This window comes from Dipodomys merriami, unplaced genomic scaffold, assembly GCF_024711535.1.
Source record: "Dipodomys merriami isolate MVZ:Mamm:240054 unplaced genomic scaffold, mDipMer1.0.p SCAF_1, whole genome shotgun sequence".
NCBI lineage: Eukaryota > Metazoa > Chordata > Mammalia > Rodentia > Heteromyidae > Dipodomys > Dipodomys merriami.
In genome coordinates this window covers 97555413-97574839 of record NW_027202270.1, presented here as the reverse complement: position 1 = coordinate 97574839, position 19427 = coordinate 97555413, and the positions used below count along the sequence as shown (strand labels likewise).

The window sequence follows — 19427 nt, the reverse complement described above, 5'->3', positions numbered from 1 at the left end:
TGCAGAGGATGTATAGCTAACTTAGGTTGAGAAAATATATGTAATAATGATTCATTATATAACAAATATTATATATATATATATAATAAATCATGAGATTACTACTGAAAGGTTGGCTCCTTTTCTTGAACATGTCCATTGTTATTAACAATTCATTGAAGTGTTTCAGCTTTCACCACAAACTTTTGAACTGTGGCTAAACTACGTCAATCTGGGCTAATTACAGTGGGAAACAAGTATAGTTACACTAAAATTCTACTGGATGGTATAAACAAACAAGTGTTACCAGGAATGACCTGAATATTTTTGAATTCCAAGAGTTCAGTGGGTTATCTTTGATTGTGGCTTCAGTGATATAATGTCATCCTGCCATACCTGTCACAGGAGAATGGATTGTTTAGCCATGATAAAGTCATATTTACTCTTCTGAAAAAAATGTTAGCTTTATTCCTTCTATTAGAAATTCTGAGTGAATTTCTAAAATTTTTCAGATGAAATTTTCATAAATGCTATTTCTTTAAAAAGTAGCATATTTTTAATTTTTTTATGATTCTGTCTTCTTTATGTGTGAGGTATTCAAGTATATTTTGACTTGGGTGGATGGGAAATTATAAAACTCAAGGGAAAAAGAATGAAAAAGTATAGAAGTGAAGCTCACTGGACACTGATGAAAGTGAACTGTACAACTTGTGAATGGAGACTGGAGGGAGGGACTAGGAGAGAGGCAATAAAAGACACTGTAGGAAAAGAAATGTACTCATTACTTGACCAAAAATAAGAAGGTAGCAACTGAAAAAAATGAGCCTGTTGAAATTGTATGCTTTTTCCAACTAAGTGCATGGGAACATGTTCATAAGTAGCAAGCAAAGATCTTTGTACACATGTTAGAACAAAGGATCAACACACCCATTTCTCCCCTTCCCCCCCCCCCCGAACTCAGAGTAGGAAACACCTGTGTCATCATTAAGGTCTAAAAACAAAGTAACCTTTCCAGTTATGACAAGGATTATATCCCAATTCTATATTTATTCATTCATTCACTCAATTTGCACTGTTTCCACATCTAATGAGACCACTAGTGATAGAAATTCTGTGAATAGCTTCAGGTCTTGAATCTTCGGGCTACCAGTCTGTAGCCTATATGTGGTATGTCCCAAGTTCTTCTATGTTCTATAACATAGTATAATCTTCACACTGTAGAATGAATAATGAAGCCAGATAATACATGCCTGAGGCATGTATTATCTTCCAGTGTGATTGGAATGGAATGCTCAAAGCAGCAGTAGTGAAATCCAGAATATATCCACAGACCCAAAGGAGGATGGGATTTCTACCCAAAGGAGGATGGCTAATATAAAAGGTATCGCCATATTTAACTCCCTATATTCCATCCTCCAAGTCCCATCTGTCGGTAGCCTGCCAGTATGAGCAGATGGTAAAATCTCAAACCACTGTAATTCTTTTCAGGCCTCTCCAGTCACACCTTGTCTACCTGGCTTCTTGTACCTGCCAGGTACAAGGCTAACAGGGCTTCATCTAGTTTCCTTCCCCAATACTGCTTTTGCTATTTGAAGCTTAAGTTCCAGGCCCTCCACAGAAGTCTATCATGTTTCATTCCTGGGAACTGGAGAAATTAGTACCAATATGATACTAAGTCGTCTTCTTTCCCTGTCCTCAGAGAAACAGTAAATGGTGAATTCTGCATAAGTTCTCTCAGGGCCCTCTAAAGCCCTTACTCAGGGTGGCCTTAATCCCATTTCTAATCTTGAGGAGTTATGTGATCCATTCTATCTAGCTAGTAATGACAGAGCAACAGAAATTTCTTATTTATCCCTAAGGAGAAGTCAGAAGGTAAAAGAATAGGACTATTGTTTCAACTTAAATTCTTTCCACGAGGTTACCGAGACTTAATTGAATTATCTGTAGCTAGAGTGCTTGCAGAAAGTACATCTGTTTTCTTTTCCTTCTCAATTGTATTTGTCTTTTTATTCTGACCAGTCTTTATGACAAGGCCACACCCTGCCCCTTTGAAGTTTGTTCTCTCCAAGGTTAACTAACATACATATTTTGTTAATTTTGGTGAGAAGGAAAAGAACAGAATCATGCCATTCCTGAGCATTTTTTTGTTTTGTTTTTGTAAGTTTATTTTCACTCTGGCTGGAAAATAGTTTCATCAGGCCTTTGAAACACCTGATTTAAGTCTAATTTATATAGAATGCCCTCAGCCTCTTCAGCTACTTCTTCTACCTGTCCTATCAATCATGCCTACGATGATCCAGTCTACAAGGAAATGATTTTTTTAATCTGGGTTTCATATAGATGCTGCAGAACAGGGGATGAGTGATAATATTATTTATTTTCTTAGTTTCATTTCCCACTGGAAGAAGGCCAGCCCTCTCCATGTACAAAAGTCTTATCATTTAAGCAGTCTAACTCCTGGAGCTATTGTTTAAATGCTTTTATAATACTTAGCAATTCTGCAACCTCTGTTACATTGCAATAATATTGGTATAAAACAGCAAGACTGATAGGGAACTTTCCCTTCTCTAGCATTCAGCCTCAGGTTTTTCACTTTACTCCACCCAAGGGTTCATATACTTTACATCCTATTTTTAGCACAAGATAGTGGCTCACACTTTTTTCCCAATTCTGCCCACTCCCAACCTCTCTACTCTAAGCCACACAAAATAACAAGGTTGGACTTCCCATTGTTTAGATGATTAAAGGCTAACAGAGAGGGAGAAAAGTGAAGATGCCTTTCCAGTTATAACTCTTCTTTAACTCTATATTCCTTTCATTAAGTTACCTTGCATTAATTACTTATGGGACTATCCACAGCAGTGTTCCCCTGCTATAGCAGTAGTCAGATGCTGCCCTTCTTTACTTCAGTGGGATAAGCAACATTCAACTGTTTCTACAAACCCAGTGAATTTTGAGTGTCTCTATGCTTGTATAGCAAACTGTAAGCATTTATTATATGCGCCACTCCACCTCACATGAAATTACATGGCAAATTTAAAATTTCATTCTTGTCAGTAATCTTCCTTGTTTACAGATTTATTACCCATGGTCTACACTAATCATGATCAATGCTAATGGTAAATTTTAAACAAAAGAAATTTGTAAAATAATTTTTAATTTCCACATGCATATTGCATAGTTCATTTGATGCAGAGAAGTTCTTGGGCCTATTGTACCATCAGTTGTTCTTATTTTTTGTAATCTTCTGAGTTTTTCCCTGTGAAAATAGTGCTCACAATGCAAGGTAAAAGTTACAGTATTTCTCCTGAGCCAAAAACAAACAAAAAGACCCCTAAGAATTGTAATATGATTAAGTTGAGGTATAAAGTGAAAATTTTAGGTTTCTTGAACAGTGGTGCATCATTAGTGGAAGTGGGTGATATTTATGGAAAAAATAAATCAAACATCTGCAGTATACTACAGAAATCTGCAATATACCACAGAAAATGGTGAACAATCACTATTTTTTCTCACTGGGTGCTGTTCTCTATGGAACCATCTGCCTGTGGACACCAAGGTGCCATATACCTCTTTTCTTTTACCCATTTCCTCAATCTCCTGGCTGGTTCACAAGTTGTTACAGAATAACTGAGTCTCAACATATGAGAACAACTCCAAGTTGCTTTTCCTTGAGACATGAGCAAATACTTGGACTAATCTAGACTGATCTAGAGTATACCTTATTTCTTAGGGAAAGAAATACTGAGAGAAATACAGTCTTGGGTGGTAGCAAAATTAAGTAGATCCTCACAATTTGGATCTTAAGGGAGAACACGTGTATATGGTTACAACAAAAGGCAGAATATACCTAGTTTGTCTTAAGCTAATATCAAAGTGTGGCACATTACTGGCACCAGGGCTTTGTAAAACTCCACTTATTACTCCAATGGTTTGGCCTACTTACAGTGTCCTGTGAAACTATACAAGAAAACCTGTGTAGTATTATTATAGGACAATCAACTGAAGTTATAACTGAAGACAGCTGCAACCCTGCAAGGCTGTTATTAGTCTTCAGGAATAGATTCTTTCTTCCATCTGGAGATAAATTAAAACAAACAGTAGATTGTGAAAAAGTAGACATATTAAGTATTGATTATGAGATTGGGTGATGGTATATGGACTTTATATTATCCAAACCACTTTTCAATATACTTAAATATGTTGATATACAAATAAATAAATGAGAAATAATTTTATTACTTATGCTTGTGGTCTCTTGTCCTCAGTTTTGAAAAAAAAGATCTTCTATTTTTGCTCTAGAATTGAGGAATGAGGTGAACTGGGCAAATAATGTAGGATTTGTATGAATACTCCTCCAAAGATATGCACTCCCAGAACCAGTAATTTTTATTGCAAAAGGGACTTTACACATGTAATAATAAGAAGAGTAAGATTCCTTAAAACAGGAAGATTATCCTAACTTATCAAGATGGGAGCTAACTAATCATCTGATACCTTAAAAGCAGAGGATTTTCTCCTGCTAGAAGTAAAAGAGATAGAGCAAAAGTTGAAGGAGTATTGAAATGTGTTGACTCAGTGCATGGCAAGAAGATAAGAAATTAGGATGCCTCCAGGGAGCTTAGCTTGGATCACAGCCAACAACAAAACAGGGAGCTCACCTCTGTAGCCCAAATAACTGGAGTCTGACAACAGCCTAAATGAGCTTGGAAATAAATTCTCCCTCTGAGCCTCCAAATAAGAGAACAGCTTGCTAATAACTTGTTTTCAACAATGTCAATAGAGAAAACACCAGAATTCATTAGATTTCTGACCTACAGAGTGGGAGGAATGCTTTTGTGTTGTTTTTAATGTACACAAGCAGCAAAGGAATGATGGAGGCTGACAAAGGTTTACTTTTGTGATAGCTCATGTCTAATCTGATGTACCCTCTAATGGGTAAAAGACAAAACGAATTTTTTTCTTTATGTTTACTGCAAACTTTATTAACAAACTTCACAGGGAAATTTGACTCGGATCTTTTCCATGAAACTTTTCTAATAATAATAATAAATAACTTTGACTATGTATTATGCACAATTCTAACTATTTTGTATGCATTAAACAATAAGCCTTGATTATTAGGTACATTATTATTCCATTTTACATATGAAGAAATGGAAGCGCCTCAGAGAGCCTAACTTATGCAAGTCAAGAGGCTAGAAAAAATAGGACTGAAATTCAAACCCAAGCATACTGTCTGCAATTACTAGCTTCTGATCTTATGGCTTTCTTTATAGCCATGTCTTTTCTGGGCTAAGTCAGACACCCAAAGAAAGGAAGGGGTTAAAAGGCTTTTCTGAACTAAAGGGAAGTGGGCATAGTGATCTATATCACCTAAGCAGCCCATTTGCAATTCTTTACTCTTCATCTTCAGGAAAGAAGTGACAGAAAAAGCCTTTCGCAATCATGTTAGTGAGAATAAGCAGTAGAAGAAATATCCAACCATGACCCTTAGCGATAACTTTCTTAGTACCTTTGAGATCAGTACTTATTGACAATTCATAAAATAGTGCAAATCACCTCAGTATGTAGAAATTGTAAGTTTCTTCCTATCAAAGATGGGAAAAGCTTGCCAAAAGAGTGGCCAATCCTGGTAAGTATTTAAGCATTGTACCTGGAAAATAAAAGACACTATGACATAGTCCTGGCACTAGGGAATCATTTTGCTACTCACAGGATGCCATCTCTATTTCTCAAATCCATATGTATGATGGTAATTTATCAAAATGCTCTCTGTCATCCTTAGATCCATCATGAGAATCCTGATATTCAGAATGAAGGTCTTTTTTTCATTTGCACCTTTTTTTCTTTTTTTGGTGGAATTGAATTTTGAATCCAGAGCCTCAACTGCTGGACAAGGCCCCAGTACCACCCAAAGTCCCACCAAGTCTCAAAAGGCTGCAGCTAAGGTGCTAGAGTGACTCCCTGAAGTTTAGAAGTCAGGTAGCAGTAGGAGGTGAAGGGGAAGATCATGTTCAGGACAACTGTCAACTCCCTTACCTGATGATCATCCATCATTCACCAACAGAGGAAATGTCAGAAGGATAAGTTTAGGTGGAGAGACACTTACTAGTTGTTGTGAGTGTTCCTAGTGAATACATAGGAGTAAAGATTTTGGAATTTAAGAGAGCTTATCCTATCAATCCGGATATTAATTTTAACAAACATTGCTGTAATCATCTGCTCTCTGCGAGGTGGCTTTTCAACATCTTTCAGGGCATTACAGGCTACTTCCCTTTCGTTCAGCATTAGGGGGATTATGATTTTTTAGGACCATTAAGTGAGGCAGAAATTGTAAGAAACTATAATTAGAAAATGGATAAAATGGTGTGCTTTTTTCCTCAGCTCTGGAAAATTGGCAGAAATGGCAATCAGCAAAGCTATTGCTTGAGTGCTGTGACTTTGAGAAGGAAAGCTCACAACTCATGCTCTCAGCAATGGCATATCCTTCCATTTGCTCTTGTTTGCTGATGAGAATTTCGATTCTGGTTTCAGAATTTTTTTTAATCAGTCATGAGGCTTGAACTCTGGGCCTGGGCGCTGTCCTCAGCTCTTCAGCTCAAGGCTAGCTCTCTACCACTTGAGCCACAGTGCCATTTCTGGTTTTAAAATGGTCAATTGGAGATAAGAGTCTCACGGACTTTTGTTCCCCAGGCTGGCTTTGAACCGTGATCCTCAGATCTCAGCCTCCTGAGTAGCTAGGATTACAGGCATGAGCCACTGGCACTTGACACTGGATTCATCACTTTTCAGTTTAATTTTCCCCATCTTGATATGAGGCAAAGTCACTGAGTCCTTCCATAGACAATAGTCAGAAGTCCTATATCAGAACTGCATTAAAGCCCCCTAAATCTATTCACGTCACAAATGATTGCCTAGAATAGTACTACAAGTATAAGATGAAAATTCAAAGGGAAAAATATTGAAATAGAGCTCAGTGTATGGAATAAAGCATCAACTCCATTTTTATAGTACACTAACACTAGTAGTACTAGGTAAGGATTCATTTCAATGCTAAAGAATATGACCTAGTATCTCTGCCTGTTATTTCTGCTAAACTGGAGGCAAAGATGAGGAGGATTGTGGTTTGAAGCCAACCCTACCCCCCCCCCAAAAAAAAATGCTAGTATGATTCTATCTCAACATACAAGTCAAGTATGGGAGGTTGGGGTCTGTGATTCCAGCTACATAAAAGGTATATATAAGAAGAATACCTTTTTAGGCCATTCCAGGCAAAATATGAGACCTCATTTGAAAAAGTTCTAAAGTGAAAAAAAGTCTAGAGGAATGGCTGAGGGCCTGCCTAGCAAGCGCAAGGTCCTGAGCTCAACCCCCAGTATCACCAAACAGAACAGGATGTTATGAAACATGAATCTAAGCATAAAATAAAATGTAAACACATAATTAATCTTTAATGAAATATTGACACTTTTACAAAAATCTATGCTTTTAATAACTAATATCTTTTCATTAAATGTAAATTCTCTAGGAAATCTGGGTCAGGAAAATTTTCATCTTTTTTATGTTTTAAGATTCTTTTTTTCTTAATATATATTTTTTATTGTAAAGATGCTGTACAGTGGGGTTACAGTTATAGGGGCAAGGTAATGAGTCCATTTCCTACTGAACATTGTTACCCCCTTCTTTGTTTTTCCCCTACCGTCCCTTTCCTCCCCACCTCCCCAACTCCTCCCCCGCCCCCCTGCGATTGTAAAGTTTGTTTTCAACATACTGTCTTGTACAACTCATTGTTACATTGGGTCACCCTATGTCCTTATTTCAGCATTTTGTTATTTCCCTTCTCCCCAAATTAGAAGAATGTATATACAAGATGCAGAACACTGGAATCAATTACAGTGACGACAGGGGTTGTACCATGGGGGATGAACATACAAAAAAAACAAACAAAAAAGTCCATAGTACATTATAAATACATTAAAAAGAATAAGAAAGATAAAATGTCTTGTATCCCTATCTTTGGGTTCATTTAGCTTAGCATCAGGTTATATGGTCATATGTACATAGTATTTGACCCCTTCTGCTTGTCCTAGACATATACTAGTTCATGCAAATAAGAGAAACTATGGGACCTGTGTTTCTTGAGTCTGGCTTACTTCACTTAATATAATTTCTTCCAAGTCTTTCCATTTCCTAGAAGTGGGATTGCTGGGTCATAGGGGAGCTCTGTGTAGTCTTTTGAGGAGCCTCCATACTGCTTTCCAAAGTGGTTTAAAAAGTTTACATTCCTACCAGCAATGTAGTAGGGTTCCCAGAATCTGTTATTATTAGATTTCTTGATTATAGCCATTCTAACTGGGGTGAGGTGGAATCTCAATGTTGTTTTGATTTGCATTTCTTTTATGGCTAGAGAAGTTGAGCATTTCTTCGTGTGTCTATAGGTCATTCTTATTTCCTCTTCAGAGAAGTTTCTCTTTAAGTCTTTAGGCCACTCCTTTAACAAGAAGTTGTTTCTTTGAGGATTTGTTGGAGGAGTTAATTTTTGAGTTCCAAGTATATTTTAGATATGAGACCCTTGTCCATGTTAGGGCAACAATGTTAGCCCATGTTATCCCAATCCATGGGCTTTCTGTTAATCTTGCTTGCTCTGTCCTTTGCCATGCAGAAGCTCTGAGTTTCATGCAATGCCATTTGCCCAACCTTTCTTTGATTTGTTGTGTTTCTGGGCCTTTATTAAGAAAATTTCACCTTGTGAAGGAGTCCTAGAGTTTCTCCTATTCCTTCCTGTATTTTTTTTTTTTGGTAGGCCGTGGGGCTTGAACTCTGGGCCTGAGTGCTGTCCCTCAGCTCTTCAGCTCAAAGCGAGCGCTCTACCACTTGAGCTATAGCGCCACTTCCAGTTTTTCTTGTGGTTATTGGAGATAGGAGTCTCACGGTCTCTCCTGCCCGGGCTGGCTTTGAACCGCGATCCTCAGATCTCAGCCTCCTGAGTAGCTAGGATTACAGGCGTGAGCCACCAACGCCCAGCTCCTGTATTGTTTTTAAGGTGACTTCAAGGTCTATGATCCATTTTGAGTTGATTCTGGTACAGGGTGATATATAGCTTTAGTTTTCTACAGGTGTTTAACCAATTTTGCCAGCACCATTTACTGAGGAGGCTGTCTTTCTTCATTTTATGCTTTTAGCTCCCTTATTGAAGATTAGGTGGCTGTAGGTCTGTGGGGTCATTTCTGGGTCTTCAGTTCTATTCCATTGGTCCTCAGGTCTGTTCTTGTGCCAGTACCAAGCTGTCTTGATTACTGTGGCTTTGTAGTAGAGTTTGAAGTTTGGTGTTGATATTCGTCAGGCACTGTTCTTTCTGCTAAGGATTGTTTTGCTATTCAGGTCTTTTATGGTTGCAAATGAATTTTTGGATTGCTTCTTCTATTTCCTTGAAGAATGAGGTTGGGATATTGATAGGTATTGCATTGAATTTGTAGATAGCCGTTGGCAGTATTGCCGTTTCCACGATGTTAATCCTACCAATCCAGGAGCTTGTGATGTTTTTCCACTTCCTTAATTCTACTTTATTTTCTTTTTTCAGGTTTTTAAAGTTTTCACCATATAGGTCGTTCACTTCTTTAATTAACTCCTAGGTATTTTATTTTTTGTGGGGCTATTACAAAAGGAGTTACTTTCCTGATTTCAGCTGCACTCTTCTTTATTGGCATATAGGAAAGCCATTGATTTTTGAGAGTTAATTTTGTATCCTGTTATTTTGCCAAAATTTCAGATCAGCTCAAGTAACTTAGGAGTGGAGTCAATGGGGTTCTTTAAATACAAGATCATGTCATCTTCAAAGAGGGAGAGTTTTACTTCATCTTTCCCTATTTGGATCCCCTTTATATTTGCATCTTGTCTTATTGCTTTTGCTAGGCATTCTTATACTAAATTGAAGAGAAATGGATAAAGTGGACATCCTTGATGAAATGGCTTTAGCTTTTCTCCATTAAGACTAATGATGGCTGTAGGTTTATCCTACACAGCGTTTATTATATTGAGGAATACTCCATGAATTCCTAATTTTTCCAGAGCTTTCATCATAAAGGGTTGTTGGATCTTGTCAAATGCTTGTTCAATATCTATAGAGATAATCATGTGGTTCTTATCCTTGCTCTTGTTGATGTGATGAATTATATTAATTGACTTGCATATATTGAACCAGCTTTGCATTCCTGAAATGAATCATGTTTGATCATAGTGTATGATTTTCTTGATGAGTTGTTGAAGTCAATTGGCAACAATTTTGTTCAGAAGTTTTGCTTCGATGTACATGAAAGAAATGGGTCTATAGTTCTCTATCTTTGATGAGTCCCTGTCTGGTTTTGGGATGAGGTTTATGATGGCTTCATAGAAGGAATGTGGTAGTGAACTTTCATTTTCAACTTCATTGAAGAGTTGCAGGAGTATTGATGTGAGTTCTGCTTTGAAAGCCTTGTGGAATTCAGGTATAAATCTATCTGGTTCTGGTGTTTTTTTGGGTGGGAGGTCTCTTATTGCTGTTTCTATTTCGATGCTTGATTTGGGTCTGTTAAGTTGGTTTAACTCATCTTGGTTTAATTTGGGTATGTCAATATTTGCTAGAAATTCATCCATTTCTTCCAGATTCTCAAACTTATTAGCATAAAGTTTTGAGAAATATTCTCTTACAGTGTTCTGAATCTTGGTTGTTTCTGTGGTGATGTTTCCATTCTCATCTCTGAGTTTGTTTATATGGGTGTGTTCTCTTTTTTTCTAATGAAGATTTGCTAAGGGTCTGTCAATTTTGTTAATTTTTTTGAAGAACCAATTCTTTTGATTCTTTCTTTGGTGTTTTTGGACTATAATTCATTTATTGCTGATTTAATTTTAATTATTTGTTTCCATCTACTGGATTGGAGTTTAGCTTGCTCTTTTTCAAGGAGCTTCAGAGGCTTTGTTAAATTGTTGTTTTCAGATCTCTCCAATTTGTTGATGTAGTAGCTCAGAGCTATAAATTTGCCTCTGAGTACTGCCTTTGCTGCATTCCAGAGGAGCTAGTGATTTGTGTGTTCATTTTTGTTAAATATCATGAACATTTGAATTTCCTTTCTAATCTCTTCTATGACTCACTAGTGGTTCAACAGTGTGTTGGTCAGCCTCCATGTGTTACAGGACTTTCTTTGGTGGCTTTTGGTGTTGAGTTCTCATTTTATTCCCTTGTGGTCTGAGAGAATTCAGGGCATAATTTTAGTGTTTCTGAGTTTGGACAAGTTTGCATTGTGACCTAAAGTGTGGTCTATTTTGGAGAATGTACCATGTGCTTCTGAGAAGAAAAGTATTCTGATGGTATTGAGTTAAATATTTGGTAGATGTCTGTTAAGTCTAGTTGATCTATGCATTTGTTTAGGTCTGAGGTTTCTCTGTTGAGTTTTTTCTGGGTTGACCTATTCAGTGGAGATAGTGGTGTGTTAAAGTCCCCAACAATTAATGTCTTTGGATGTATGTGTGATTTTAAGGAAAGTAGTCTTTCTTGAATAAACTTGGGTGTTCTGTTATTTGGTGAACAGATATTTAGAATTGTAGTATCCTCCTGAAGGAGAGATCCCTTAAATAGTATGCAATGACTTTCTTTAACTCTTCTCAGAAATTGTAATTTGAAGTCTATTTTATCTGAAATTTGGATTGTAACTCCCACCTATTTATGGGGGCCATTTGCTTGGTATTTTTTATTCAAGCCTTTCACCTTCAGAATATGTTTCTGTGTCTCCGGAAGGCAGCAGATAGAAGGATCTTGCTTTTTCATCCAACTAGACAGTCTGTCTAGACTGTCTGTCATTTAATGAGAGATTAACAACAAACAGCTAGGTTTCAATGGACTTGAAAAATCAAAGAGGTCAACAGAGAGAATTTTGAGGAGAAAAAGTAGAGAGGGAAAGTGAGAGAGTGATTCAGAGAAAGGGCAGGGATAGAAGGAAAGGAGAAGAGAGATAAAAAGGAAAAATAAAAAAAATTTAAATGAAACACTTAAAAATTATATAAGTATAAAGAATTCTACAATTAATGGAGTTAAGGCTGGGAGTTTGTGAATTGAGTAATCAATATCTGAATTAAGTATGCACACAATGAAGTATAAGGTCTAATAATCTAAGACAAGTATATATCTGGGAATGAACAGAACAACAATTAAGTAAGGCAAAAAAAAAAAAAAAAAACAAAAAGGACCAAAATGGAAAAGAGTATAAAGAGAATTTTTTTTAAAAAGAAACAAATACAAAAAACAAACTTATAATAAAAATGAAGAAAATAGACAACAGTTTAAAAAATAATTAGGTAGAAAAAAGTTCTTTGAATTTTTTGGGGGGAGCGGGGGCGGATCTTGTGTCTCCCCTGTGTCCATAACCAGTCTCTTGGTGGTGGAGTCTTTGGTTTGCCTATATGGTGTTTGGTTGTCCTGTGGCTTGGTTGGTTTCTTAAATCAGTGTGTTTGAGCAGGCTGAAGAAAGCTCTGCCTTACCCAGGAGTTTATGTCCCTCTTCCCAGGATAGTTCAGTGGGAGGGTGATCTACTTTGAGTATCACAAAGGAGTGAGGTGGTTGTTTCCTCTAGCTTGGAGTTGCTGTGGGAGGTATTAGGTTATAGATAGAGCTGTGGCCTGTCAGCAGTCAGTAGCTTTACACTGATGGGCTAGCTCCTGAGAGACTCAATCAGCCCAGCCTGGAGCCAATCTCAGGATTTATATGTAACAAGTTTCCAATTATTCTAGGGCTGGAGTTGCTTCCTGCACAGCAGCTGGGTAGGGTAGCCTCTGGCTCTGTTTACCCACTACAGAGAGTCAGCCACACTCACTCAGAGTTGCCTCTGCTTGGGAGGGGCAGCTCTCCCCAGGGATGGAGCTGAGCCCTGCCACAAGTCATATCTTTTTGACCTGTTGAGTGGCTCCAATTTTCTTCTTCCCAGGCCTGAGTTTTGCTTGCTGCTCTAGCTTGGTCTGCGTTAGTATCAAAGATGAAGTTTTTCTCTGGTAGTGGGGGAGGGACTACCTTCCCACCTCTGCTTCCTGAGAAGGAGTGAAGATGTCTTCACAGCTTTCCTTTGGTTTTTGGGCCATCCACATCCATGGTCTGCAACTCTCTGTGGTCAGCAGGATCAAGATTTCTGCTCCTTGTTAGTTCTTGCTGGTGGTGAGTAGAATCTGCTCATGCACCGCCTCTGGTGTCTTTGTCCCTGTCTCTCTCTATTGATATGGCTGCCAGCAGCAGCAGCTGCCACCATGGCTGCTGCAAACTAGGGGTGCTCGAATCTGTGTCTTTAACTAAGCTGCCTGAGTTTTTCCTCTCTGGCTAAACTCTCTGTACAATGATAACACACTTGGTGTGACTCTCTATCCTTAGAATTTTCCGCTGGAATACTAATACTGGTTTCTACGGGAGAGCTTGCTGAGTCCTCAGCCTCTCCTCCGCCATCTTCCTCTGACTCTTAAAAATTTTCGTCTTAATCGTTGAAAAATATTTCCTCTCAGACTTTGAAACAACTTTTATTCACCCCGCGGATATGTCATCAATCTGTTATGTGTGAATGCATGCTAGTCTTTCCTGTCCTTGACCAAATGTTTCATTTCCTGAAAATTAAGTTACTTTAATGCACCAAACAGATGGTCAAAGAGTCCTGTAAAAGTTTGCTCTGCTATTAAATTATCTAAATTCCTGAGGTAAGACTGGGAAGATAGCAAAGATTCTTTTTGCACACAACTGTGTTTTCGTTGATGTTGTCATCTTCATGCCATTTTTAAAAATTCACTTACTCTGGACGTTAGGAATAAAAAGGTTTAGAATGTAATTTCATATTTTCTGTGAAAAATTACAACTAGCAGAGTCACATGGGCCACCATGTTTAAAGTTTATCTTGAAGTCATTCTTAAGGTATAAACATGATTAACATAAATTACACTTGAAGACAGAGATAATTGCTTGATCGTTTTCCTATCCAGTCTTCAAATAGTACATTCGCTAGGCTAAATAAATAACTTCACATGAGTATAAAGTAAGGACTTTGGGTGCATAAGGCATGATTCTTTATACCCATTTTATTTTCTTTTGTTTCTATCATATACAAAAGGGTTGGTGATTTGGTTTAACTTAAAAAAAGAAAGGAAATCAAGTTCTGAGGAAGCATCATTGCTAGTTTTGTCTTAGCTATGGCTATATACAGTAAATTCTAATATCAGTTTATTATTTTAAAAAACTATTCAGAAAAGCAAATGTATTTTACTGATAGAATTCTTAGCATTCACTAAGAGTACTTTTAGGACACATGTTAAGTAAGAAGACTTTTATAAATGAGCAGAGCCCAAGTATAATGAATAGGTGTTTAGCTTTTCTTTTTTATATATATATTTTATTTTATTTTATTTGAGAACATACTGTACAGAGGGGTTACAATTACATGGGCAGGATAATGCATACATTTCTTACCAAGCATTGCAACCTCCTCCTTTGTTTACCCTTCACCTCCCTTCCCAGCCTCCCCCCTCCCCCCCACCCAATCATACCTCCCTCCCCCCCCCACACCGACATTGTAAAGCTGGTTTTGACATGACATTTTGTACTTCTCATTGTTGCAGCAGGTCCACCTGAATCCTTAAATGACTTGTTTGTCCCCATCTCCTCCACATGTTATACTGACATCAAATACAGTGAAAGCGGGGGTTACACTGTGGGGGAGGGACATACAAAGCAACAAAGAAATAATCTTATAAATGCATTAGAGACACATGCATGAAAGAAACGAAAACATTAAAATACATATTTAAGGGTTCATTTTCCTAACATCACATTATCTGACCTTTTCCGCTTGACTCATACCTATACTAGATATTGCAAATAAGGGAAACCATGGGGCCTATGTTTCTTTCGGCCTGGCTTACTTCACTTAATATAATTTTTTCCAAGCCTTTCCATTTCCTAACAAATGGGGAAATGTCATTCTTTCTGATGGAGGCATAGAATTCCATTGTGTATATATACCACATTTTCTTGATCCATTCATCTACTGAGGGGCATCTGGGTTGGTTCCATATCTTAGCTATGGTAAATAAGGCTGCAATAAACATAGTTGTGCTGGTAGCTTTAGTGTGGTCTTGTTTGTAAACATTTGGGTAAATGCCCAAAAGTGGGATTGCTGGGTCATAGGGGAGTTCTATGTGAAGTCTTTTGAGGAACCTCCATACTGCTTTCCAAAGTGGTTGAACAAGTTTACATTCCCACCAACAATGAAGTAAGGTTCCTTTTTGTCCACATCCCCTCCAGCATCTGTTGTTGTTAGAGTTCTTGATTTTTGCTGTTCTAACTGGAGTGAGGTGATATCTCAATGTTGTTTTGATTTACATTTCTTTTATGGCTAGGGATGTTGAACATTTCTTCATGTGTCTATTGGCCATCCTTCTTTCTTCTTCAGAGAAGCTTCTCTTTAAGTCTTTCGCCCACTTATTTATTGGGCAGTTGTTTCTTTGAGGATTTGTTGTTGGGTGGTTTAATTTTTTGAGTTCCAAGTATATTTTAGATATGAGACCCTTGTCCGTTGTATGGCTAGTAAAGATCTTCTCCCAATCCGTGGGCTTTCTATTGGGTGTTTAGCTTTTCTAAAGAATCTTTACTAATTCTGTAAACATGGCTTTCATTCAGGTGCTTTCTTGAATTTGCAGTTACTCTTTTCTCATTTTTCAAATTTTCATACATGTATATAAAATATATACCTATTCATCTCCGTCAATGTCTCCATTTGACTCCCTTCTTTTCTCTGGTCCCCACACCTCAGTCTTTCTTTGATTGTTCTGTCTTATTTCCTCTTTAATCTATTTTCTTAACCACACTGAAAATTGTAGGGAAAAGAAAATAGCATCCTAAAGATACTATTATGGATACTTGTATTCTCTGGAGCATGTAATGGATATGTCACAAAGTGACACCAAGCAATTTCATTTATCTGTCCCATACTCTTGGCCAAAAATATTCTGGGAACAATCCAGTTAGAGGATGAGCAACAGCTGTGTTAGATGATCAACCTCTGTGTAAGGACACTTGAGTCATACTGTAGAATAGGGAAAAGAGTAAAGAAATATATTGACTAAAGGATTTTAGTATCTCTGAGGACTCAGGTACTAGAGGAATGCAGGTAGAGTCTCATGAGGGTTGACAGTACATATATATTCAGATAATTTAAGTAGGAGTGCTTCTGGATCATTTGCCTTTCTTCAGCCTCCACAGTCTAAGATGAGCAGAATGCAAAGTAATGCCATATAGGGTTTGGCTTGTGGTATCAAATGATTAAAGATTATGATTAAAAGTCATGAAAGTGTTTAAAGCAGACAAAGCAGGTTTGCATGACAATAGAAGAAACAAGGACATGGACTTCTCGTGAATGGAGGGTTCCCAGAGCAGGCATCCTTGGGCTTTCTCCTGAAGCTCACTATATATAGAGTTCCTTGCCTCCTCCTTCTTGAGAATTGCCTGTGTTTCCATTGTTAGAGTGTAGTCATGCTCTGAGGTCTCTCCTGATTGGTTCCCCCAGGTGTACTGAATCATCACCCTTCCAAGGGTACCCATGCATCCTTCAGAATCATCTCCCTCTCCATGTTGGTCCCAGCAGCCTTCTTCTACCTTGTCAGGAAGGAATAACTTCCCCTCAATAAGCTGACCACTTACAGCACTACTTCCTTTTCCTTCTTTGCGTCCCTGCGCCCCCAACGTCATGGTCCCTCACTTTTTTTTCCTTCTGTTTTATTCTCCCATCTGTCTGGGCATAGGAGACCTTCTAGACTTTTGTTGCTCTTCTCCTTTCATATTCATTAATCCTTTTTTCTCCACCCAAATCCAAAGCCTGGGGCATTTAAGAAAATGTCCACACCTCAGTCTTTCTTTGATTGTTCTGTCTTATTTCCTCTTTAATCTATTTACCTAATCACACTGAAAATTGTAGGGAAAAGAAAATAGCATCCTAAAGATACTATTATGGATACTTGTATTCTCTGGAGCATGTAATGGATATGTCACAAAGTGACACGAAGCAACTTCATTTATCTGTCCCATACTCTTGGCCTAAAATATTCTGGGAATATTTTATTCTGGGAATAAACATTACCTAGGTATCAAATTTAAATTAAGTAAAATAAGTTAAAGTTAGTTAAGACAATGCTCAGTAAAGAAGGTGCATTTAGCACATATCCTAGTAGACTTGTTCTAGGAAAACCAAAACTTAAGAAGAACTCTGTCCTCTGATCCATAAAGCTTCTGCTATGGTTGTTGATTTTTAAAAAGGACAGCTGAAATCTTTAGACCCTGGAGGACAATAATCTGTCCACTCAGTCATTGTGGTTCCTCTATCCCACAGGGGATATAAAGAGGGGAAAAAACATTAAGAGAGCATGGATGGGGGATGGGAGAGAAGGTATAAGTTTGAGCGTGTTATTAACCCAGAATTCAGATAAACAATTACTCATCTACTTAAAGATAGGATACTTCCATGCTACTAGATAGCCAACTGGCTAGCTAGTCAAAGTATAAATAGTGATAGTATGATGAGGAAGGAGTAAGTCTGTAGCCTTCATCTTTCTGATGGAGTTTGATTTGACTAGTTAACAATGACTCTAACTCTGATATGGTGAAAGGCTATTGTGTTGTATAATCAGACTCCAAGATATCAGAATCAGAAAGACTGATGAGATTCTAAAGCAAGGATCAAAATAGCCAAAGTAACAAAAGGAAGCTCCCAGAGTCCCTATCCTCAGGAGAGCTACTGTCTGTCATGGGCTTGATCTAAAGGGTGATATCAGGCATTCTCTACTAACAGAAGACAACTCCAGAAGTATAAATCTAATCATAACCTCTTCGCTCTCACCAGCATCTATCAATGAGGTTACTCAATAGCCAGAAATGTCAGGTTATTAAATAGCTTGTGAATGGTCTATTTTAAATACAATTTGTCATTCAGTGATATTTCTAAAATAAAAATAATTTGTTTTTCCTCTATTCAGCTATTAGACTATTTAAGGGAGTCCTTAAATTTTGTTTTTGGAAGACAGTGCATGATACTTTGTTAGAAGGAATCATATAACACTAAGTAATTTTTACTTGATGTATGTAAAAGCCTGTCAATCTACCAACATTTGCCAGCCATTGCTCTCTTGTGTAGATATTTACTGAATACTTAAGAACAATGCAAGACTACCATGTAGCAATGTCCTGGACAAAGCAAGGGCTCAGTAACATTTTTCTGTCTTCTTAGTGATCTTTATATCATAGCCTCTGTGACAAACTACTACATGTTCCAGGAGCTGAGCAGTTAGTTCCAAGAAGTTTTGAATGAGATGCCTCTTCAGTGCACTCATTTGCACTCATATATGAATTTCATCTTTCCTGCATAACCTTTTTACCAATCTTCTAAAGATGACCTTCATTTTAGGGACAATAAGCTTACTATTTGAGATGATCTTAAGAAATTCTGCATGTTTCAATATGATATTCTAATTAAAACCTAATTAGCAATTCACGGTGCTAGAATTTGGATTTTAGCATAGAAATAACTTCACTATGCATAGAAAGTAAAGATGTAATTTTTTGGAGACATTAGAATTTCAAAAAATATAAAGCAGCACATGTGGAATTTAGAGGTGTTAAAAATCTTAAGTGTGGGTTTCTCCATAGCTTTCAACTTTTAACAGCTTTGTATAATCAGTGAGCTTGCCAAACAGAATTTTTAAAAAAAAAACACAAAACTTCATTTTCTTGAAGTGCTTTATTTATCTTTAATAGAACCTTCATCACCCTGGTGTTGTAAATTTGGAGTGTATGTTTGAGACGCCTGAGAGAGTGTTTGTTGTTATGGAAAAACTCCATGGAGACATGCTGGAGATGATCTTGTCAAGTGAAAAGGGCAGGTTGCCAGAGCACATCACCAAGTTTTTAATTACTCAGGTAAGAAATCAATTAGAGATTGGAAAAAATAATATTTAATATCAAATGTTATCACTGTTGAACCACAGCTTTCTAGCCTTGTTGTTTGGTCTCTTCTCCCAATCCAAACTACACTTAGCCAAAGTTACAGAGGTTTTTATTGTCCTACCTGACTCCTATCCTGGTGACTTAATCCAGTATACCAAGTTAGTAATATGCAATAAGAAACTACTCCTGAAAATTTAAAAGTACATTGGCTGATTACTGGTTCAATGAAAATACATAAGAATATGTAGCCCCTTTCCACACTGGAGTCCTTTATCTACATCTGTGTTAGTTGCTGTGTGGATCCCATAATGAAGTGTGAGGTTTATCTGGCCCATATGAGTGTCATGAACATAAAGAATTTCGGCTGGAGCCAGGCACCGGTGGCTCACGCCTATAATCCTAGCTACTCAAGGAGGCTGAGATCTGAGGATTGCGGTTCAAAGCCAGCCCGGG

At 37.5% G+C, this 19427-nt stretch overlaps 1 protein-coding gene across 5 annotated transcripts in view; it reads left to right on the top strand.

Annotated features, from left to right (window-relative positions):
• Window positions 1-19427, top strand: part of Prkd1 (protein kinase D1) — a 345647-nt gene that overhangs the window by 299434 nt on the left and 26786 nt on the right. For all 5 annotated transcript variants that reach the window (XM_070026146.1, XM_070026167.1, XM_070026173.1 and 2 more), the window contains one exon: window positions 18786-18947. In XM_070026146.1, coding sequence (XP_069882247.1) covers window positions 18786-18947 — 162 coding nt within the window. The remainder of the gene's footprint in view (window positions 1-18785; window positions 18948-19427) is intronic.